Genomic DNA, 24550 nt, shown 5'->3' on the forward strand with positions numbered 1-24550 from the left:
AGGGTATAGTAGATATGATTAAGGAAGACATTTCTTATGAAACTATCCCGAGAGATGAGACACTAGTATACATAGGATGGAACGTAACCGGATATGGAGCTACTCCGAGTGAGAAACAGCAAGCTAAGAGATCTTCCCCGATTTGGATTGTACCCCATCAGGGTCACCTGTGTCTGCAAGGTAATGGCAAGAATCCCAGAGCTCAGTTAGGAAAGAGTATCTGCACTAAAACGTATGTTTTTGCAGCCCAGACTTCCCCTTCGTTTTTAGCAGCTAAGGGTACCTATTTCATCTGCCATGATAGAGCCTATACATGGTTGCCCCCTGATTTTTCGGGCACATGTTTTGTTTCGTTCCTGTTGCCTCCCACCTACACAGCAGCGGCAGATTACCACAAGACAAGGATAGTTAGAGGTGTCTTGAGTAAAGAGGACACTGCAGGACAAGAATTTGGGGACTTCGCAAAGGGTTTTCTGCCGTTCTGGGGACCCATGGCTAACAGCAGGAACATAAGACAACTGACAAGGGTGGTTGAGTCCACCGTAATTGAAACTGCTGGTGCCCTTAATAACTTGACTGCTGAGCTCCAGCCGGATCGTCTTATGACCCTTCAGAACAGGGTCGCATTAGATGTCATACTTGCAGACCGAGGTGGGGTATATAGATTGATCCCATCGAGTTGCTGTGTTTTCATTCCAGATAACGCTCCAACAGTGTACCAGGCCATCTCTAAACTGCATAAGATTTCCGAATCTATTCATGTGGAAAAAGGAGATTGGTCGTTAATGGGATGGTTCTGGGAACTGACATCTGCCTGGGGATGGAAAATTCTGATGGTCATTGGGATGGTCTTAGCCATTCTTTTCCTGTTTTGTCTGTGCGTGCAGTGTGCTCCTGCAATATGTGGCCTCTGTGCTACATCATGTGTAAGGATACCTGTATCAAGAGACGAGCTAAGTACTAGAATGATGTTACAGCAACATCTCAAAGGGCAAAAGGAGGGTTTGTGGTTCTGAAAATTCTGGACTTGAGAATAAAACTTCGTCGTAACATGACGAATTTAGTATCAAAAGACCGAGAATGACGAGTGCACTATGTACAAGCATTTTCGTCATATTCGAGTGACGATTTCACCTCGAAATCGTCATTTTTGTCTCGAACCCGTGGCTTCCATTTTGTGTACGGCAGCCATTTTGTGGGTTGCCCTGACATAGGCTTATAATACAGCTAAATTCGATTCCAAAGGACACGTACACCTTAATTGACTTTTCTCTGACCTGGGCAGGTTGAAACCATTGCCTCAGGCCAAACCTGTTTGGTCAGTTCCTCTCCCAGTGGCCGAACGAGATAGCATCAAGGCACAACAGGTCATAAACCCTTTTCATCGCACACACACCCTGCCGAATCTTGCTCACACCTGTCCCTGCTCTTTTCTCTCTCACTTGCTTTATGATGGGGAGGTGCCCGTTTTTATTGGGGGGTCCACCGATATCTGATGAAACTGTTGGGCCTTGCCGGGTGATTTATTATGGGCTGGACGAACTGTAATGTGGGCTTGTCATCATGACTCTGCTTTTTCTTTGTAGAGAAAATATGTGAATGGCCTACTGTAAATTTAAGAATGTTTGCCTGAAGCATAATATTTTGTATAAAAAGAGAAGCCTGGCTTTGTAAGATTGAGCAGTCTCCTGATAATATACATCCCCTGCTGTTGTACTTCTAGGACGCCTGTTACCTTGGTTGCATCCAATAAAATCGATCCTTGACTTCACCTAGAAGACTCTGAGTTTCTGTGGTCTGAATCAGGAAAGTACTCGAGGTCTTTGGGTGTACCCTGACACCGCTGGGTTACCGGTTCGGTACCGGTTCTGAAAAACCCAGTACCTCACTGCATCATTCATGATGTTTGATAAAGGGTACCACTCTTGCGTATGGTTGGAAAATTGGGTGGAATATACTAAAAATGACGGAGTTTTGGCCTTTCTGTTAGATGGTACTTTTAATAGTCTGATTCTATTTAACCTGAGAACCCGAATGAATGATTTGCATCCCAGACCTAGACTGACGTAATATGAGGCCTTAGAAGAATGGGAGATAGAGGCCTTTGAACGAGATAGATGCAGAATTGACAAAGGAATAAGTAAATGGTATCCGAAAATGCGTGGAGAAGCTAAAGAGAAAAAAATGAAGCAGTGGAGGCAGAATATGATAACCGAAGGACTATACCCTGTAATAACCCTAGAAGCGCCCCCGGGAGAGAAAAGGGCCGAGAAAACTAGACATTTGATGACCAGTGGGGATTCTGATGATGATTATTTGGAGGAGATATTAATGAAGAACCCACCTCCTTATAATGAAAGTTCGAGACCCCTCAGTACGAGAGACACCTGTCTGAGACCACCTTATAGTGAGGAGTCAAGGTATCAGAGTGAGAGAGACTCCTGTTTAAGATCTCCTTATGAGGAAGAGCCAAGACCCTTAAGCACAGGAAGCTTATTCCCGAAACCTAACTATGGTGAAGGACCAAGTATGACACATCTGACTGCCCCAACTTATACTCCAACCCTGACTCCGCAGACATTGCATGAAAACTCCCTGGAAAGGGTACTGCAGGAGAGAGAGCGAGAGGCCCTAGCTAAACAGATAACAGAGTTAATCCAGAAAATCTCCCAACTAAATACAAGTCCTGAAGCCCTGACCATCCCAGTAACTATTGGACCAGTGGTTCCTTTGGATGGGGATAAACAAGGGAGTCCGAAGACTCCGATCATTACCCCAGTTGTAGTGCAGCCGAGAAAAGAGCCTTTAATTGTAGATGATCAGGCAAGTGAATGTGAATCCGAAATTTCTTTAATGGATTTACCAATCAGGGAACCAGAAAAGAGTTCACAGAGAAGAAACACTCCTTTCACTTCAAGAGAAATTCAAATGGAATCAACTTCAGGTACTAAAAACGTTACAGTAGTGACTCCTGATGAAATTGAAAGATGGAGTCGAGAATTAGAGAAACAAAACCCCCAGTCGAAACCCTTAGATATTTATAAATTAAGAATAGAATTGGAAGAACTGATGGCTGGAAATGTGGGGTTAGACAGACTGAATACCTTTTCTGAGGAAGAGTTGCTGTTTATTTGTAAGAGTATCACCCGTAATACCAGAGTGTTCCATGAAAAATTAATGGACACCGCGGCTAGTATGGGAATAGATATTGGAAAATCCAAAGTGTTGCAAAAGCCTTACAGAGCAGAGTTTTCAGACAAAGACTTGGAAAACATGAATGTGTCAGGAAAAAAGGTACAGATCAGGGAATTGTTAAACTTGTTGCAAAAATGGGGAGAGTTAGAGAAATGGAAAGCCAGGTGGGCAAAGAAAAAGGAGGAGATTAGGTCAAAACAGATGGCTTCAGAGTATGTTTTAAAGGAAGCTGACAAGGCAGAGAAATTATATCCTATGCGAGAAGTGCCAGGTGGAAAGTATGTGCACGTTCCATGGTCCCGACAGGATATTGTGTCCTTTACAAACGATTTCCCAAAATTGCGAGAGAAACCTGTAGATTGGTACAGACAGGTTGAGAGATTTGTGAAAGTCCAGAAGTGTCTTTGGAAAGATTTGGATGGTTATTTCAAAATTGTAGTACCTGTAGATCTGTGGACAGAATGTAAAATTGCTATTGATTGGCCTAGTGAGGAATACCCAAGAGACCCAAATACAGGAGCACCCTCTGCTGACGTGATGAAAAAGTACAATCAGGTAATGCTGTATCTGAAAGGGAAGGTGCCTGCAAAGGAAACTGATTGGACACGAATAGACAGAACTACCCAGAATAGGGATGAAACTGTACACTCCTATTATGAACGATTGTTACAGGTGTTCAAAACATACAGTGGCCTAGACAACATTGAAATGAAGGACATGACCCATTTCATTTACAGGTTTGTATTAGGACTAAGACCTGAAATTTCCCAGTGGATCAAAGACAATAAAATCTGTTGGCAGTCTAAGCCCATTGATGAGGTTTTAAAATATGCTAAGTATTGTGAGGATGAATTGGCAGATAAACGAAAAGAGTTAAAGGTTATGTGGGCCCAGGTGAAATTAGCCGAACAGGAGCAGCAGTTAAAGAAAATGGCCAGTAACCAGATTCAAGGCTCTGGGGGTGGGGGAAAGCCCAGAGTTAAGATGAGTAGAGAAGAGGCCAAAAAGAAGTTCCCCTGTCACGGATGCGGCCAGATAGGTCATTGGAGAGACGAGTGTCCACATGCACAAAATGGTAATATCCAAATTAATTATTTAAATCCACAGACGCAGAGTGAAAAACTACGAAAGACCCAGCAACAGGTAAAGCAGAATCAGTTGCCTCGTGCACCTAGGCAGAATTATAAAAGCAAAGCACAGCCGAGTGAAGACACTGAAGTGTGGGAAGGAAGGGAAGATAGAAATGCAGCGGTTTCACAATTTCTGTTGAATGACACATTTCTCTGTGATGACACATACTGACGGTGCCTGAGAGGGAGGACGAGGAGTGCGTGCTTGGCGCCTCCTTGCCGGTGGACCAGTAAGGACCATATATTGAAGGAAAGGTTGAAGGAAATGACGTCACCTTTCTGTTGGACACTGGTGCCACTCGTTCTACTGTGAGAACAGCAGACGTTCCAAACCTACCCCTCTCGGGAGAAGCAATCCAAGTAGTGGGCGTTTCTAATCAGCTAATTAGTACCCCAGTTACAAAGCCCATGGAGGTTAAAATTGGAAATTTTAAAGAGATACATAGATTTGTCGTTTGCGACACCAGTCCTGTAAATCTGTTAGGGAGGGATTTGTTGTGCAAAATAAATTGCACCATCTTTTGCACACCAAATGGCGTTGAAATTCAGACCCCAGATGAAGATGGAATTTACAAATTAATATTAGCAAGACCCGATTCAGAGATTAAAAGGTTGACCATAGCAGATTTACCTGAAGAACTCCAGGAAACAGTGAAACCAGAAGTATGGGATTTTACTGGAAAAGATGTAGGATTAATGGCAAATGTAGACCCGATTAAAATAACCATAAAAGAGAATGCAGTGTACCCAAACATTAAACAGTACAAAATGAGTGCAGAAGTGAAAGCAGGAGTTGCCATTGAAATAAAAAGATTGTTAGAAGCCAAAATCATACAAGAAGTGATGAGCAGTCCATGCAATTCGCCCATAATTGGAATCAAGAAACCTAGCGGTAAGTACAGGGTAGTACAGGATCTGCGAAGGGTTAACTAAATTGTGGTTCCCTGTTGTCCTGTCGTGCCAAACCCTGCAGTGATTCTATACCAAATTCCATGGAATGCTGGATGGTTTACCGTCATTGACCTATGTCATGCATTCTTTTCGATCCCATTGCATCGAGACAGCAAATTTCTCTTCTCATTTGAATTAGACAGTCACGTGTTCGTCTGGAATCGCGTCCCTCAGGGGTATACAGAAAGCCCCTCTATCTTTAATCAGATTCTGAAAAAGTGCCTTGAGACCCTAATTTTGCCTGGAAAATCAGTTCTGGTGCAGTACATAGACGACCTCTTGGTGGCGATTAAGAGTCGAAAAGACTGTGTGACTGACACAATTGCCTTGCTGAATCATTTAGGTAAGGGAGGGCATAAGGTATCACCCGAAAAGTTACAGTTCTGCACCACATCAGTGAAGTATCTGGGGCACCAGATAGAGAGAGGTATCAGGAAAGTCACCTCGAAAGAATCAGGATAATTCGAAACATGGAATTGCCAAACACTCAGAAGGAAATCAGAATGTTCCTTGGAGTTGTAGGTTACTGCAGGCAATGGATTGTGGGATTCTCAGTCCTAGCAAAACCATTGATAAAAATGACCAGGAAAGGAGCAAGTGACCCAGTGGAGTGGGATGACGAAAGCATGTCAGCTTTTATCAAATTGCGAGATTGTCTCTGTACTGCTCCTGCATTAGGTATGCCCGATTATTCCAAAGATTTTGCACTGTTCTGTGACACACGAGACAATTGTGCACTTTCAGTCCTGACCCAAATTCATGGTATGACTCGACGTCCAGTGGCATATTTTTCTTCCACGTTGGACCCAGTAGCAGCTGGATTACCAGGGTGTTTGAAAGCTGTAGCTGCAACCTGCATGAGTCTTGAATAGAGTGAGTCCATTGTGATGGGACATCCAGTAACTGTATATGTTCCACATTCTGTTGTGATTTTACTGACAAGAACGAAAACCCAGTATCTCACACCTAGTCGGCTGACTAAGTACGAAAGAATCCTTGTAGGTGCAGGAAATGTAACCATAGAGAGATGTAACATTTTGAATCCTGCTACCTTGCTACCTAGCTCATTTGCAGACGAAGTGAGGGAAGAATTTGCACATGATTGCATTGACTTAACTGAATTCAGTACAAAACCACGCCCAGACATTAAAGAGCACCCTTTGTACCATGGAGATTATGAGCTGTTTGTAGACGGCTCATGCATGAGACACGAGGACTGTGGCTTAAGTGCTGCCTACTCTGTGTGCACTCTGGATCGTCCGGTGGAAGCATCTTACTTGTATGGGGTTAAGTCTGCACAAATAGCCGAATTAATTGCATTGACAAAAGCCTGTACATTTGGGAGAAATTTGAGAATAACCGTATATACTGATAGCCAGTACGGTTATGGGGTTGTGCATGACTTTGGCCAATTGTGGCTACAGAGGGAGTTCCTGACTTCTTCAGGTAACCCTATCCGAAATGGAAAATATGTGCAGGATTTACTGGAAGCAATCCAGTTACCAAAAGAATTGGCTGTGGTCAAGTGTGCTGCTCACAAATCTGGCAACGACGATGTGACAGCCGGTAATTGTTATGCTGACCAGTTAGCCCAACTTTGTGCAAAATACAAAATCTCAATCAATAGAAGGGTTGGGGGAAATGGAAGCAGCTGCCAACTTTTGATACTAGAGGGAGTGAATACATGGGAAGAGGTGAGAGACTTGCAGGAAGCAGCAGAGCCACAAGAAAAACAGAGATGGAGAAACTTCAGGTGCCGCAGGAGAGATGAAGATGGTGTCATTGTTTACCTTGATGGGTTGCCTGTGTTGCCAGACTGTATGCTTGCTCCTATGGCTAGGCTGATACATGGGGACACACATGTGGGCAGAGATGCGATGATTCGCATGTTCCGCCGAACATGGTTCAGTTCGAATTTCAGAAGAGTAGCAGAGGCACTCTGCCAGAGGTGTTTGACCTGCCAGCAATTTAACCCTGGAAAGAAAACCATAGTGTTGCCAGGAAAAGTTGGAAAGGCAGAAGGCCCCTTCATTAGACTGCAACTTGACTTCATTCAGTTGCCTCCTTGTCGAGGAATGAGATACTTACTTGTCATTGTCTGACTGTTTTCAAAATGGGTGGAAGCTTTCCCTGCACATAGAAATGATAGCATCACAGTAGCCAAAATATTGCTTAGGGAGCTTATACCTCGTTACGGTTTCCCTGTCTTAATTGAGTCTGACAGAGGAAGTCATTTCTAGAATGAAATAATAAAACAAATCTGTGAAGCATTCAAAATCACGCAACATCTGCACTGTGCATATCGTCCAGAGGCTTCTGGAGTGGTAGAACAGATAAATGGCACAATCAAGGCAAGATTGGGAAAGATGTGTGAATACACTCAACTGCAATGGACAGATGCTCTGCCTCTTGTACTAATGGGACTTAGAAGTATTCCAGATCGGAAAACAGGTTTGAGTCCACATGAGATCTTGATGGGAAGAGCGATGCGGCAGGCATGGGTGCCAGGATACAAAATAATAGGCATATCTGATGATTTGGTGCTGGAGTATTGCAAAGAGCTGGCTGACCAAGTACGTTCTATCTCTCGCCAGGTAGGGGGAGAAGACGTCGCCAAACCAACGACTCCAGCACATAACCTGAATCCTGGTGATTGGGTCGCAATAAAGAAGCACACTCGGAAGAGCTGCCTTGAGCCCAGGTGGGGAAAGCCACGACAAGTGATCCTGGTAACCACCACAGCTGTAAAGTGTGCAGGAGTACCTTGCTGGATCCATGCCATCCACACGAAGAGAGTGACTGAACCAGACCTAACTGAAGCCGAAGGTTGCCCAGCTGAAGGATCTCAAGATATCAATCCTGAAGTAGCTGAAGAGGAACAACCGAGCTCCAGTCAAGACGATTGGGTTCCACTCATCGATCTGACAATCGACCCAATCCGAACAAAAAAATCAAGCCCCGCTAGACAGACAGTGGGATAGGGAGGACGAGACAGGTGAAGAAGAAGCTACTCAGATCATCGAAATCCATGTTAGAGCTGATTCTGAGGAGGACCAGATAGAGGAAGAGCAGGTAATTGACACTCCACCAAGAACACCTGCACCTGAAGAGGGACAGATAGAAACTAGGGCGGAAGTTCATGCGGAAGAAAATCAAGAGTTCGAAGAGCGTGAACAGGAACAGACAGGATTAGACAATTGTGTTCAGGAAGAAGAGATCGAAACAGATCAAAGCCAAACTCAACAGACACCTGAACAAGGCCAGTTTAGGGACCAGGCGGAAGAAACAGAAGAAAGACCTGGACCTAGTCAGTTAGGGAACACTGCTGAAGACGAACAAGATCCCATTGTGCCACAACTAAACGAAAACAAAAGAATATTGGACAAAAGCCAAGAGACAGTGCCATTTAAAAGACTCCGAAAGGGTGATTCAGTACCTCGATTTGTGAAAAGGCTGAGACTACGTTTGAAGACGATAAACGAGGAGCCTGAACAAATAAATGAGGTTTCGAGTCAAACTGACCCAGTCCACACAAAAATAAAAAGAAGAAGTGCTCGCCTAAAGAAACTGAATAACAAGTACGCGAGTCCTGAGTGGACATATTACGTATTGGAGGAGTTTGAGAATTTGGAAATAAGTGATGAAGAAGTAATTGCTGAATACATTTTTGAAGAAGCAAACGCAACCTGAAAAGTTATCCGAGTAAGCAAACTGTGTAGATTTACAAAGAGGGGTTATGACCTCTTTTGAGCTAAAATGTCTGATTCTTCTTAGAATGGGAGACCGAGACGAGGTTGTTGTAAAACATGCTGCAAAGTGTGTTTTTGTAGTGTAGCCATAGTACTGATACTGTGGATAGGACTAACAATAGCTATTCCTTCTATGATGAGCAAAAACCCGAGTTTGTACTCAAGTAATGACTTACCTGATGACACTGTAGAAAAGCACACTAGAAGAACCCCACAAAGAGTAGACGCACTAGAAAAACCACTTAGCCTGAAACAAACTAACATATGTTTAGAAGCACCAGAGGAGGAAGAATTACGTTTTCACAGGATTAAGAACAAAACTTATTTAAATGTTTTCGCAAACCTGTTAGTACATTATGTAGAAACTATGGAAAGAGAAGATTGTTATGTCTGCATGAAGCTACCCACTTCCGTAGCTGAAGGTGTAACTTATCACCACTTGCCTTTAACCTATGGAATTTCCTGTAGCATTTTAGCTAGTGTATTTTACAAAAGAGGACCGTTACAGTACTATTACTCTAACTCAGATGTGATATTTTCTGAACTCCCTATACGTGGAAAGCTGAATCCTGTACATACTAAGAGTGATGTAACACGTTATATGGGAGAATACTTTCTAACTATAGGCACAATAGATTTAGGAGAAGCTCACAGAAATAACTTGACCTGTTCATTACATGAACAAGAGAAAATGTTTCTAAATATGGCAGAAAAGAGAAGAGAAAGTTTCCAAAGAAAAGCGAATGACAAAAAGCAGAGAACCCCTAAATGGGCTGAGAGTATAGTGAACACCCCAAATGGTGGAGCTAATGCTGCACTACTTCTGGATTTCGAAAAGAAAGGGAAACTTTGTCTTCACTGAGAAAAGACTAGTTATTATAATAACATTTTCATTGGTTCCAGTCATTGCGAACACAATTATATGGTAATTGGAGGATGGGGTTTCAAAAATGGGTCAGAACCTGTGTTTCCCGGAATATATTATATATGTGGGAACAAGGCTTAATTCAAATTGCCGGATCACTGGTATGGAAGCTGTTATTTTGGAATTGTCTTCCCGAAAATATACCATGTGAATGAAATTGGTGGAAGCCGTGAAAACACTAATGGTTTAGTACGTAGTAAAAGAGAAAGTGTAGGAAAAATAATGGGTGATATATTTAGTGCATTGATACCTGCAGTGGGAGTGGTTTTGAACACACACAGAATTTGCAAATTGTCAACAGTAGTGGATCGGTTATCTACTGACACTGCTGGAGGATTTCTGATGATCAATACCGAAATGGTTGCGGTCAGATCGATGGTTTTACAGAACAGGCTTGCTCTTGACACTCTATTGGCAAAAGAGGGCGGAGTCTGCAGAATGTTGAAAGCGCAACATTGTTGCACTTACATACCTGACAAAAGTGTGGAAATTAAAAGGTATGTAAGGAACATTACAAATTTGGAAAAGGAACTCAAACCACTGGAGGTTGACAGTGCCTGGAAGAGACTTACTGATGGTCTCTCCACTGTAGGTCATTGGTTTTCTAATTTAGGTAAACGTTTTTTGATTAAGGTACTGATGCCAATTGCGGGAATAGGATTGGTAATATTCCTCATATTTGTCTGCTGCAAATGTCACAAACACCAAAAGAAATATATGTGAACAAGAGAGGAGTGAAACGGAATGTCGATGAACTTGAATTAGAGGAACTGAATAATCAGATTTATAAAAGGGTGAAAAATTCTCACCCTAACAAAGAAACAAAAGAGAAATTGAATCGAATGTTGGAAGAGATTGAGTTGGGAAAAATCTAAGTTGGCATCTGGTTCTATTGTTTTGTGATGATATAAAATATCATCAAAGAGGGGATTGATGGAGCAAGATTTCGCACGTAAAGCGGCTTGCTTGTACTCATAATAACTATAATGGACTAATTCAACATGTTTGTCTTACTAATTTCCCCTTTTTATTCTGACATTTGGGTGTCCCAGAGACGCTTGCATATGTGTTTATTAACTTTAACAACGCTTGTCATTAAAATGGCCGCTGCTTGGCGGGGTTTTCTTCTGCGCATGCGTTGGTCACACTCACGTGACGTGACGTACTCGCAGTTCTGGTGGGAACTTTTCGCGCTTGCGCACTTGACTTAAAATGGCCGCTTGGTGTTCTCACATGCCGAAGCTTGTCCTGCCGCTTTATGCTTTCTGTTCGTATCGCACTAATAATAATGCTATAGTTAATATAAAGTAAGGGGGGTCATATAGGGATTCCTGGTATAGTGTAATCATTTATTTTCTATGTTCTAAATTGTTTTCGCTTACTTTACATGTATTGAAAATCCGTGAGCATGAGGGATGGAAATACTCCATATTGAACAGCCTTTCTGCGCATGACAGTCTTCTGCCGGTGGCATTGAAACCCTGCCATCCTGAGGTCCCAGCCAAGATGTGCCTGGGAAGATGCACCTTCGCCTAGCAGAAGAAGCTGAACTGTTCTAAATGTATCATATTTCATAGATGCGCTATTGTAATGTTGAGATTTATGTCATGGGAACCCCGAATTCAATAGGCGGTCCCAAATCATGTAAATTAGGTCTTGTAGAAATGAAATGTGGTTGGTGTGTTGACCTATCCCACTTGTGGACCAATCGAAATTGGGGATTCTTACACTTGCAACATTTGAGGGGTGGTACACTGTCCCGAAAACAGTATAACTAGCCTAGGTTTAACTAGAGAAATTGCCCGACTTGTCTGAACAGCTGACCTGTCACTGACCCAACGCACTCAATAGGTGACTGTTACAGAGAGCTGCGGAGCACTCTGTCCGAAATATTCCAGAGACCCAAGGGAAACCTTAAGTGCTGGCGGAGCACTTTGCTGGAGAATTCGATAACAAAATCGGGGTTCTGACTGATAGCTGCAGAGAGGGTGGAGCGCAGGCGTTGCTTCCGAACTGCGTGTGCTGGTCTTACCTTGGTGGTCCTGTCTTGATCCTAATCTGGTTTTCCTGTCCTGTCCTGGGGTGTCCATTCTGTATCTGCTGACCTACTGGCTACTGTCCTTCCTTGGGGTTTCTCCTGTCCTTAACTGACCCGTGGCCAGGGTTGGTCTTCACACCATACTAGGTAAATATAGCGCTGAGAAATCTATTCTGCAATCTTTCACTTTTCTCCCTTTGCTTTAATAAAGTCATACTCTTGCATATTTGATTTTCCATGCTTTTCGCACTACTAAATGAAAAGGTCATACATTATTGTTGTTATTCTAGCATGTTCCTATTTTCCCTTCCTTTAAGTACAATTCTCTATACCGTTCATGAAATATAGATGTTTCTTATCTTTATCTATCTTTAAGCTGACTGAATGATGGTTTTGGAATTCTAGCGTGTTCCACTTTTACCTTCCCCATAGTTATATGGTATCCCAGAGTTCTCGTAAATTAGTTATTTCTCATACCCATATCTCAGGGGTATTTTTCAACTGTGACATTCTAGTATGTTCCTTATTCTTCCCCGTCTTTAGTTACTCCATTTAAAGTCTAAACTATGAAATTTTTAATTAGCATGTTCCCTGTTCTTACCTTCCTTTAGAAATTTAAATGGTTGGCCTGATTTATTTCTTATATGGATACGTGTTCTTTATAATTTTAGTTATTGACAGTTTAATTGCTGTGAACCTAATGTTTTCAGAACTTGATGAAATTTAGATAAAGGTTTTAAACTTTCTTGAGTCTGTGGTCATTACATGAGTGCAAAGAAAATATGATAGTTGGTATTTTGTGTCTGCCTTTCTTTTACAGCTAGCTCTCTGATCCATTGTGATCATAGGTACCCGTAACAGTGGATTGGTAAGTCAGGTACACTGGAAATAAAATAGGAAGGAACAAGGGTTGCTGGTAGTAGAGTGTAAGGTCACCTGACTAATGAATATGGTAATTTGGAATTTCTATGGGCCCGATACGTATATGGTAAAATTATAGTCGGGTGACCTGCGCGCTCTATCAGCTCGTCATTAGCCTCGAAGGGGATAAACATCCTTGTATCCTGGATGTTTGAGGCATAGTGATATTTGTTTAACACGTTGAATGCTATGGGAATTCCCCTGCTGTGCTGGGATTCCTGGATCTTCATGCTTTCATGACGAGCTGGGCTCGTCATCAGCGTGCGAGCAGGCTACTTCATGACGAGCTCAGCTCATCATGAGCGTGGAAGGGGTTAAAGTATCTGGAATTGGGAACTTTTCGCCGCATTCCTAAGCTGTTTGGCATTTAACTAAGCTGTTTAAAGGATCTTCGATGCGGGCTCATCCCGAGTTCTTATTTAGCCAATTGAAGGTTTTTTTGGTTGTTGCTCCATTATTCTGTGCCACTTTTTCTGTACCAGCAGAGTCTAATATTAACCACTGCTAATTTGAAGTGGCTGTTGAAGAAGTGGTAAACTTTCCTAATGTTAACTTCTCTAAGCCTTGGAAATCTTAGCATCTATATGTGTTTTTCATCGTGCAGTTAAGAATAAAGAAATTGACTGAAAACAAATCATGCGTGAAGGGAATTGAAAGTAAACAGGAACTTGTTCAGTGTGTTTAACACAGTTAAAGTGTAAAGAAACTGACTGAAACCAAGCCAAGCGTAAAGAGAATTTAAAATAAACTATAGAGCAGTTATTGTGTTTAACCGAGCATGAAGAGAAGTCTGTTTCAAAAGCTCGAGCAAATATAGCCAAGTGCGTGAACCCTAATGCTTGAAATAATTTAAGAAAAGCCGTCTGAATTATTTCCATGTGCGAGGACAATTTACTGTGTGGAAAAGTAATGCTGAATAGAAGTTGCTGTGCAAATGCCAATTAAGCGTGAAGCGTAACGACTATATTTAAAAAATAAATGACGCATTTGGAGTTGAGCTCGTGAACATTATTTTAAACTTACGCAGTTGGAGTCTTCCAGAGCTCGTGTTCTACTTCGAACGCCGTGATGAAGGAACATTGACAAGCTGATTGGACGAACCTGCCTAGCAGTCTGTTGGAGAGCGATTTGAAGTGAACGTACGTGGATCCCGTAGTCTTGTGGTGCATGACGTCATAACGTTATGCTTCTCGGACATTTTAGATTCTGCAAGTTAACTCTATTGTATTGTCTGCTACTTTAAGTTGAGCTCTTTGACTTATTTTGGGCTCAAAAACGTTTCCTTTTTGCTAAAATAATATTCACGAGCTCAACTCCAAATGATTTATTGGTTTCCTTTTTGCTTTATTTTTCTTCATTTCATCTAATATGGACATCGAGTGCATTATGCTTCGCATGTAGACTTGAGGTATTTTCTATTGCGAATTGTATGCATTGGTTGTGTTGTGTATCAGTGACACCTGGTGGATCTTTATGGTTACAACATTAACAATTTATGAGATCTTATGGTTACAACACTGATCATTTATTAGTGTTTCAGTCATATTTCATGTACATTGCACAATATTTTTTTGGAGTATGTGTAATAAAGCAAACGTACCACACTGACGCTGGAAGTTTTGTTTCAACTTCTTTATTCCCCGGAGCGCCGGGAACTATGACCGTTAACTACAGCGGTCGGCGCTGATCACAAGATGGCCGCCTTCCGCTTCCCGTCCCCTCGCTTCCTGTTCCGGGGACGGAACACTAGACCGTTACCACATATCTCCCCCCTTTATGCAATAATCAAACATTGTACAATAAAGTCCTTACTTTCAGTTCATGTCATAGTCCTTGAACTTCTCAGGTACCTTTACAGTCCTTCCAACTCTGGTTCTCACCACTTCAGTACTTCCTTCCTCTTCCGGTTCCCTTCTGTCTGACCTTCTCCCTGCGCCTTCTCTTTCTCTGTCCATCACGTCCTCACTGCGTTCTACCTTGCACCCGCTCCTCGTACCTTCACTCGTCCCGCCTTCTCCTTCGCTGTCTTCCACTTGCTGCACTCCTTCTTCTACATTCTCGTTACACCTTCCACTACGTTCTCCTTCGCTTTCATCACCTACTTGCTTTGCTCCTTCTTCAGTTTCATCTCCCCACTTCAAGATCTTGCTGCATTTGGCCATTCTGTCCTGTGACCACACCTTTCCGTCACTGAGCAGGGCAGACCGGGCGTAAGGCTCCAGCACTTGCAAGGGTGGTGAAAATTTGCTTTCCCCCTTCTTCTTGAGGATGGCCAGTTTCACTCTCACCCAGTCTCCCTTCTCCAGTTCTACTCCTTGAACGTTGCGTCTCTTGTTAAAGTGCATTGTGTATACTTCTTGTGCCTTCTCTAGATTTCTTCTGACCACGGCCGGTGACCATTTGCTTTGCACCACTAATTTCCTCCATGCCATGTTGTCCTTCGTGAAGGCTTCTCTTCCTCTCAACACCTTAAATGGGCTGTATCCCGTGCTTCCCGGGGTGATACGATAGGCCCAGATCATCTTCTCCAATTCCTTCTCCCAGTCCATACCATCGTTGATGGCCGCTTGAATGGTGCCCATGATCACCCGATTGAAACGTTCCACCTGACCGTTTCCGGCTGGATGGTAGATGGGCGTATGTTTTACCTCTATGCCGTTCCTGGTCGTGAAGGCGATCCACTTCGCCGAGGTGAATTGCGGCCCATTATCACACGTGATGATTTTTGGGATGCCTTCTCTGACGAACGTGGTACGTAAGAAGCGCACCACTGCATCAGTGTCCACATTCTCCATTATCTCCACCTCTGGCCACTTGGAATATTTGTCGATGAGAACTACAGCATACTTCTGTGTTCCTTCTTTGTTGAGGATGGGGCCCATGATGTCCACTGAAACCATTTCCCATGGTCCATCCGGTACTGGGAATTTTCCCAAGGGTGGTCTTAACATGCTCTGTGATTTGTCCGCCTTGGCACATGACTCACATCGCCGCACATGTCGTTCTATCTGCGCATCAATGGCTGGCCACCAGTACGCCTGCCTGGCGAGAGCTTTGGTCTTGGTGATGCCCTGGTGCCCTTCGTGCAGTAGAGTCATCAGCTGATCCATTATGCCTTGTGGAGGAATCACCTCGTCACCTCTGAGCAGAAATGTGGGGTTCTCCGCCAGTGATAGTTCATCCCTTACTTCCCAGTACTTCCTCAGTTCTTCCTTGAGGTGTCTCTTTTCTGGCCACCCGTGGACCACGTATCCTTTGATGGCCTCCAAGTCGACGTCTTCTCTGTATGCTTCTTCCCACTCCTGGGCACTGATCACTTCCTCCGTATCCTGGATGGTGGCTACCACATATCCTTCCCACCTTTATTTCTCACTGCTATCCGCTTCTTCCATTGCCGCTGCTCTGCTCAGGAAGTCCGCCACTTTGTTCTGCGGCCCAGGAATGTGTTCCACCTCGTACACAAAGTCCAACAGTCTAAGAGTCATTTTGGCAATTCTAGGGGTCGCGTGAGCATGGCCACTTGACGTCAGTACTCGGACCAAGGGCTTGTGGTCCGTTCTGACCAGAAATTTCGCTCCCCACAAGTACTGTCTAAATCACTTCATCGCCCATACCACTGCCAGCATCTCCTTCTCTATGACACTAAACTTCTCCTCGTTGGACGCAAGCGACCTTGAGGCAAAGCTGACCGTCGATGTTTCTCCGTTTTCCGATTTCTGCATTAGGACCGCCCCTAGGCCACGGTCACTGGCATCTGTAGTGAGGATGGACTCCGCACTGGGGTCGAATCCTTTCAGGGGAATGGCGGTACTCATTTCCTGTTTAAGGGCTTCAAACTCCGTCTGTTCCTCCTGGCTCCATAGGAATTTGTTCTTTTCCTTCAGGAGTTGGCGTAGGAGATGCGTTTTCGTGGCAAAATGGGGAATGAATTTACTGTAGTATTCGGCCATTCCCAGGAATGACCGAACATCTTCTTTCTTGTTAGGTGTGGGGGCGCCCTGAATAGCTTTCATGTTGGCTCTTTTTGGCTTTATCCCGTTTTCGCTCACCTCATGGCCCAGGTACGTGACGGATTGCACTCCGAACCTGCACTTTGTCCATTCCGCTGTCAGACCATTGTCCTGCAGCGTCCGTAGCACTTTGTGGAGCTTCTCGTTGTGGTCCTGTTTGGTTCTCCCCATTACCAGGATGTCGTCTTGAAAAAACTGCACGTTCTCCACGTTCTTCAGTAACCTGTGCATCAGCTTCTGAAAGACCGCCGCTGCAGATGCTAGTCCAAATGGCATTCTCACGAATTCGTAGCAGCCGAAATGCGTGATAAAAGATGTGAGATGGCTGCACGATGAATGTAGTCTTACTTGGTGGTACGCCGACGACAAGTCCACTGTGGAGAACCACTTGATGTCTTTAGTCTTAGCTAGCATCTCATTTATTCGTGGCAGGGGAAATTTGTCGATCACAATGTTTTTGTTCAGTTCCCTTAAATCGACACACAGCCGTACTTTACCATTGGGCTTCTGGGCTACCACCAGAGGTGAAAGCCATTCGGCACTCTCTATGGCTCTGATCACTCCCTCCTTTTCCAGCCTGTCCAACTCCGTTTGCACTGCTTGGCTACTGCGGAACGGGATGTTCCTCACCTTGTGCACCACGGGTTTCGCTCCCTCTTTTAGCTTTATGAGGTGTTTGTATTTCGTCAGTTCACCAATTTGTCCATTGAACACTTTGGGGTACGCTCTCTGCCATGACTCCACGTCGTCCTTCCTTTCCATGTCCTTTAGCAGGATTTTTTCAATGCCCCCCGGGTTGAGTTGTATACCCAACGCTCCTTGGTCCTTCCAGCTCAATACTGAGGGGCCTTTCTCGGCGATGTACAATTTGCAATGTGCGTGGCGACCCCGGAACTCGAACAGGAGGGGGCAATACCCCAACATGGGAATTCTTTGTCCCGTATATGTGACCGGCCTCAAATCCATCGGGTGCAGTTTCTCCTCGATCTTGGGTGCGAACTTTTCTTCCCATACTTGTCGTTGTATGATGGAGATGGGTGCTCCACTGTCCGCTATCATTTCCAGGGGTATCCCACCGATGTGCATATTCAGTCTGGGTTTGTCCGTTCCTTCTCCTTCCATTTCCAACACCTGGACATCAATATATAGGAACTCTTCCTGGTCTTCCGCGTCTTCTTGGTCGTCTGCATCCTCTCTTTGTTCCTGGTCAACATATCTAACCATCGCTCCTTTGGTTTTCCGGCGGCACACCTTCACATAGTGCCCAAACACGCTGCAATATGAACATTTTGCCCTTAACGCAGGGCACGCTTTGTCATTGCCCAGATGTGAAGTACTGCCACACCTGTAGCAGCTCGGCCTACCACCTTTATTCGTCCTATTGTCCATCTGGGTGTTGTTGTTGTTGTTTGGTCTTCTTCCGTCTTGATTCCTTTGCAGGTCTCTCTGCCTTGGTCGTTCACCTCTCGACGGCGTCATTATCTTGCATACTGTTTGTGTCCCACCTGCTTCCTTCTTGGCCGCTTGCGCACAACGCTTTGACAATTCCGCCTTCTTGACCATCGCCCATATCTCTTTGAGGGGAGCGTCTCCATTTACCCACAGTTTCTCTTGGACGTGGGAGCTGGTAGTGTGCAACAGCACGAGGACATCAAGTATTCGCTCTCATGCTAACAGATGAATTGTAGTTTAATAACATGAATGGACCAGTCTATTTACTGTGGTCGCCAGTATATGATAGACATACAGACTCAAAAACTGTGCCTCGCTCTTTCCACTCTTATGTCTCTAAACTGGTGTGATACTGAATATGTAATTCTTGTAAAGATATGACATTAATTTCACCAGGACTAATTTACCACTCTAAATACATGTCCGATATGACTCATTGCTTTAACCCTTAAGTTAGTACTTCCTGATTTTTCAAATGGTCCTGCTAAGACAGATGAGTGGAAGATAAGATGCGAGTCCAGCATTTAAACCCACATTGTGCTGTTAAAGCAGATAAGTGTTAGAGAGGTATGAGAGAAGCGTTTCATGTGGGCAACAGTTTCCCGAAGGCATACAGTCAAAGTCAAGCCTTTCAACCCAAACAGTGCTTTTAGGCAAACGAGAGTAAGAGGAAAGTGAGACAAGCTTTTGAAAGTAGGTAGGAGGTTATGTTGCAGTGATATAATTTGCCTACCAGGGGTTTGTGATGCCGCTAGTCAATTGTAATAAATCATTACAAGGGGCTAGTTTTTTTTGGATATTAAAAGTTAATTGAATATGAATTTTCATAATACTAATATGGTGGATTTTGTTAATCCGGTGGATTGTATTTTGTATTTAGAGTTTTCCCAAGAAATTGGAGGTTTCCAGTTCCTTTAAAAAATATAAATAGGGGGGGGCGTGGCCAAGATGGCGGCGTAGTCGGACGCGAGTCTCGTGAGCTCCCCGGCCCGTCGCCCCTGTACTTGCCGTTCCGCACAGTGTACCCCCCTAACAAGGGCCACTTTTGCCGGCGGAGCAGTCCCGGGAGCCTTGGGGACCCAGCAACGACGCCCGGAGCGCACTCGACAGCGAGAGTGGGGCGCGGTTCGCTGGCCGCGATCTCACGGCGGCCGCCGGGGGCTTGCGTAGGAAGGAGCCTACGGTGAGATCGGGTCGCCCGGCCTGTGCTGGCGCCGAGGAGGTGCCCGGGGGGAGCCAGAGACTGAGGCGGCTCGCTGGAACAGCCGGAGCGAGGCCGCGGCGGACCGAGAGCAGCGGGTTTGTCCCCCCTCCCCCTCCGACTGTGGTGCCCTGGAGGAACCGAACCTCCTGGCGGCCCATCGAGTACATCGCAGACCCGGGCCCCGGCTGACGAGGTGAGGAGGCGGAGGAGCGGGGAAGGGGAGGAGAAGGCCGCTCCAGGGGCAGACCCCCGGGGGCACAGTTGGTCTTGGCCCGCGACGCCGGTGGAGAGTGCGACAATCCGGCCACAGAACTGCGAATGGGCCCACTCGGCCCCAGACCTGGAACAAGCACTGCACTGGGCCGCCCCCACCCGGCACACAAACTCTGGTGTAGAGTACTGCACACAAGGGGCCTGGTGACGCTGTTCCCCGCTCCCCGGACCCTGGTCTTCTGGGGGGGCGCTGGGCCCTGGACACCCTGGTCTGCAAGGGCCTGGGGCGACAGGTCGGGCCCCCACCGCGAGCCCAGAAACTTTATGGACCAGACACGACTGAAGGCTTGCTCACTGCCGCACACGCAGGTCCCAAAGCACAGAACCCGCACTGGGCGTGCACCGGGGCCCGAGTCAACATGGCGGGTCAACGCAGGACTGGAAACCGCCCACTCCCCGAGATGCTGACGAAGGGCCAAACGAAGTCGGAAAAGGGGCCACCGTCACCAGAGACTGTGAAACAACAGCCTAGCCCCTCCGAGACGGACGTCCCGATCACTAAATCCTTCCTGGAAGCTCTCTTCAACTCGCTCAGGGACGATTTTAAGACGCTCCATCAGGAAGTGGCGGGAGAAGTCAAGGAGATCAGACGGGAGGTGGACGGCCTAGGAGAACAGGTGGCGGCTATTGAAGAGGCGGACCAAAGCAGAAGCGAGGAGGTAGAACAACTGCAACAGGAGGTCATCCGTTTGAAAGATCAGCAGCTAGACCTCCAAGCACACGCGGAGGACTTGGAAAACCGGTCCCGCCGGAACAATATACGGGTCCGTGGGGTCCCATCGAAGGAAGAAGGAACTGACATCACCGGCTATTTACAAGCTCTCTTTCGCGATATCCTAGGGGAGACCTCCGACTTTGACGTGCGGATTGATAGAGCGCACCGTGTGGGTCTTCCCAGGCGCTCACCAGCTCCCCCGCCGGACATCTTAGCCTTTTTGCCGGACTTTCTTCTCAAGGAACGAATCCTCAAGGAAGCAAGACAGAAACAACCCCTGCGATTTCGCAACTGCCCGATAGCCCTATATCAGGATCTATCGAACATTACCCTCCAGAAGAGGAAATCTTTCAGGGTAGCTACAGACTTCTTGCGCAAGGAAGAAATACCATATTCCTGGGGCCACCCTTTTAGGTTGATTTTCAAATGGAATGGGGAGCTGCGACAGTTGCGATCATTGCAAAACACTTGTGCACTTTTGGAGATTGAACAACCGGAAGTCCAACCACCTATACGGCGACCACAAGAGCATGCCTCAGGAGGATGGCACACTGTCGGGCGGAGGCGAACACCCAAATGTCAATCGAAACCTGATGCCCACATCATCTCGCAGGAAAGGGCCACTGCCATCCAGGAGGTGGCCAAAGAAACGGCGGCCTTTGAATAAGCACCATTGGGGGGGACCACTCAATTCATTCACATTGCATGTGCAGGGGGGGCGGGCAGGGGGCCACGACGGCTGTCACTTGGATCTGTTCCACACGGTAGAGACACCACAGCCCTGCGATGGTATGGCAGGTCTGGGACATTGACAATTCATTGTTGGGGTGTTGGGGATGGGGGGGTTGTTGTTTGGTGGCTTTAAGGGGGGATTGGGGGACAGGATGGGACGGGGAAGGAGGTCTCCGGGTGAATGCAGTGGTACACCAAGTTGGGGTTCAGGGTGGTGGGGGGGTGTTCGGGGGGGGGCTCTGGTGGGTTCGGTTCAAACAGGCAGCAGGCATTGAAGCGCGGGGTGGGTATGGACCTCGCCACAGAGGGTTGAGACGCACATCCACTCATGGCTGACGAGATCATCCAAGTTCTTACTCTAAATGTTAAGGGGCTTAACAACCCAATCAAGAGACGGGCAGTCCTTTCCTATTTAGAACACTCAGGGGCGGCTATATGCCTACTCCAAGAGACGCATTTGCTGGCCAAGGATTGGCACCGCATGAAGTCCAGGGCTTTCCCGACTCAATTCTACTCCTCCACCACAGAGAAGAAAGCGGGGGTGGCCCTTCTATTCTCCAAACACTTTAAAGGGCAAGTGGGGGATAAATTGGCAGAAATCAAAGGCAGACTCTTGGCCTACACTGTCCGGGTTGGAAACCTGTCGATCACTGTTGGGTCCATCTACGCTCCCAACACTAAACAAGAGGTCTTCCTTAAAGGGGCATTGCCAGAGGTTCTGAGTCGAGGCACGTTATTGTTGGCGGGAACTTAAACCTGGTCATGGACAATGAGAGAGATAGGTCGGGCAGGAGGTTCGGAGACTCAGGGGCACTCTCCTCTGAAGGGAAACACTGGCTCACCACTAGGGGATTCCTGGACACATGGCGGGAGATACATCAAACATCTCCAGGGTACACTTTTTACTCGCACATGCTTCGCACTTACGCCAGAATAGATCACTTTCTAAGCTCCACAGATTTGGCCCCCTTGGTTCGAGACATGGATGTCGCCCCTGCAGCTCTCTCGGACCATGACGCAGTGGTGCTTCACCTGGAGGTCCCGTATATACAGCCCAATAAGGGTAAATGGCGCCTTAGAGAGAACTTGCTTTCTTGCACGGGGTCACACAGCAGCTTTCCCAAAGCATCAAGGATTATATACGCCAAAACGATACAGGTGAGGTGGCTATACCGGCGGTTTGGGGGCGCTTAAAGCGGTTGTCAGAGGGGAACTCATAGCGATCTCGGCGGCGGATAGTAGAGAACGGAAGGAGCGCCGACAGGAGTTGGCGGAACAAGTGCTGGAGCTTGAAAGAGTTCACAGCCGGACGGGGGCCCCCAGAAACAGGCGCAAGTTGAAGGCAGCCAGAGCGCAACTGGCGAGCCTCGATTTGGATCGGGCGGAATACGCAGCATTGCGCCTCCGGCACACTTACTATGTGGGGGAGGATAAGACTGGCCGCCTCCTGGCTAGTAAACTTAAAGCTAAGATCGTCTGCTCTAAGATCCAGGTCATCCGTGAGGAGGACGGCAGGGAGCTCCGCGAAGACCACCACATAGCAGAAGCGTTCCGGGCATTTTATGCCCAGCTCTACACGGCTGATCCTGCCCTAGATGTGGAAGCAGGGATGACCTACCTGGCTGAAGCAAATGTAACAGCTCTTAACGCGGCGAACGCCCGGGCGTTAGATGCCCCCATTCGTCCGTACGAAGTAATTTCCGCGATAGCGCGTCTTAAGCCGCTAAAGGCACCGGGCCCAGACGGCTTTTCCGCGGACTTTTATAGAACATTCTGCCCTTTATTGGCCCCAATAGTGACAAAATTATTCAATTCCTTTCAGGGCCCGGGCTCAATCCCACAGGAGATGCTTGAAGCCGACATTATCGTCCTGCCGAAACCGGGCAAGGACGAGTCCCTCTGTGCGGCATACAGACCGATCTCACTCCTCAATCTCGACGTGAAGCTCTTTACGAGCATTCTGGCCGCGAGACTAGGCCCATGTCTCCCAGGTATCATTGAACCGGACCAGGCGGGCTTCATCCCTTCCCGCCAATGTGCAGATAATACCAAACGCCTGATGCATGTAATTGATAAAGCGCATTTTAACGCTACGGACGCAGCCCTATTATCCATCGACGCCGAAAAAGCGTTCAACAGGGTGGACTGGACGCATCTAGACATGACGTTGGCGAGATTTGGCATGGGAGATAGATTCCGGGCCTGGGTGGCTAGCTGCAATGCCTCACCCCGGGCGACGATCAAAGTGAACGGGATAAGTTCCAAACCATTTAACATTCGGCGCGGCACGAGGCAGGGATGCCCGCTCTCACCGCTGCTGTTCACCCTCTATATTGAGACATTCGCCCAACACATACGGGACAACTGAGACATCACGGGCGTCACGTTTGGGGGCAAAGAGCAAACGATCAGCCTTTACGTGGACGACATTCTTGTCACCGTAGACAACCCCAGGGCTTCGATACCGGCATTTTTGGAGGAAATTGACCGGTTTGGGAGGGCGTCAGGCTTTAAAATGAACGTCGGGAAGTCGGAGGTTCTACCTTTGGGGAGCAACGCCCGACAGGCCCACAGCGGTTCGCTCACCATGGGAGGGTTGCCACACAAATGGCGCTGCCGTACCTGGGGATTCACTTGACACCCATGACATTCCAGACAGTAGAGCTCAACTACTCTAAACTCCTAACACGCATTCAGGGGGACATTCAGCGATGGAGACAGATGCCACTCACTCTCTTCCAGACCATCCCGGTCACCCCCCCTATCGGCATGCTTAAAAAGCTGCAGGACACCATACAGCACTACATCTGGGCTGGTAAATGACCTCGGTTGAGGCGCGTGTACCGGCAGAGGGAGGGCTAGGCGTGCCTGATATGCGGCGTTACTTTCAGGCATCACAACTGCGATACATCTTGGAATGGTCCCAGACCACCTCCGAGAAACATTGGTTATTCCAAAATAGAGCTATGGCGGGCATGCCACTTGGGAGGGTCCCCTTTCTGGCGCGTCCAGATAGACCGGCCTACATCAAAAAGTCACCCATCACTAGAACACTCCTCCAGGTGTGGGACCCAGTGGCGGTCTCGAGGGGCCTCACGTCCTTTCCATCGCCGATGACACCCCTGCTGGATAACCCGGCGTTCCCGCCGGGGACGGCCCCAGGCTCCTTCCCACAATGGCGGCAGACGGAGTGTGACTCGGCTGGGCACCTATTTGATCTGCAGGGCTTCATGACTTTAGACGTAATAAAGGAAA

The 24550-nt window shown here is 46.7% G+C and overlaps 1 protein-coding gene and 1 long non-coding RNA gene across 2 annotated transcripts in view; one reads left to right on the top strand and one right to left on the bottom strand.

Annotated features, from left to right (window-relative positions):
• Positions 1-14025, bottom strand: part of LOC144785671 (uncharacterized) — a 112414-nt gene extending 98389 nt beyond the window's left edge. The window contains exon 1 of the long non-coding RNA XR_013602014.1: positions 13933-14025. This is a non-coding gene — a long non-coding RNA (uncharacterized LOC144785671). The remainder of the gene's footprint in view (positions 1-13932) is intronic.
• An 8251-nt stretch (positions 14026-22276) lies between these two features.
• The window catches only part of LOC144784199 (vomeronasal type-2 receptor 26-like), a 45352-nt gene continuing 43078 nt past the window's right edge, over positions 22277-24550 (top strand). The window contains exons 1-2 of the mRNA XM_078662857.1: positions 22277-22453; positions 22788-22928. Coding sequence (XP_078518983.1) covers positions 22277-22453; positions 22788-22928 — 318 coding nt within the window. The remainder of the gene's footprint in view (positions 22454-22787; positions 22929-24550) is intronic.

This window comes from Lissotriton helveticus, chromosome 10 (assembly GCF_964261635.1).
Source record: "Lissotriton helveticus chromosome 10, aLisHel1.1, whole genome shotgun sequence".
Lineage (NCBI taxonomy): Eukaryota > Metazoa > Chordata > Amphibia > Caudata > Salamandridae > Lissotriton > Lissotriton helveticus.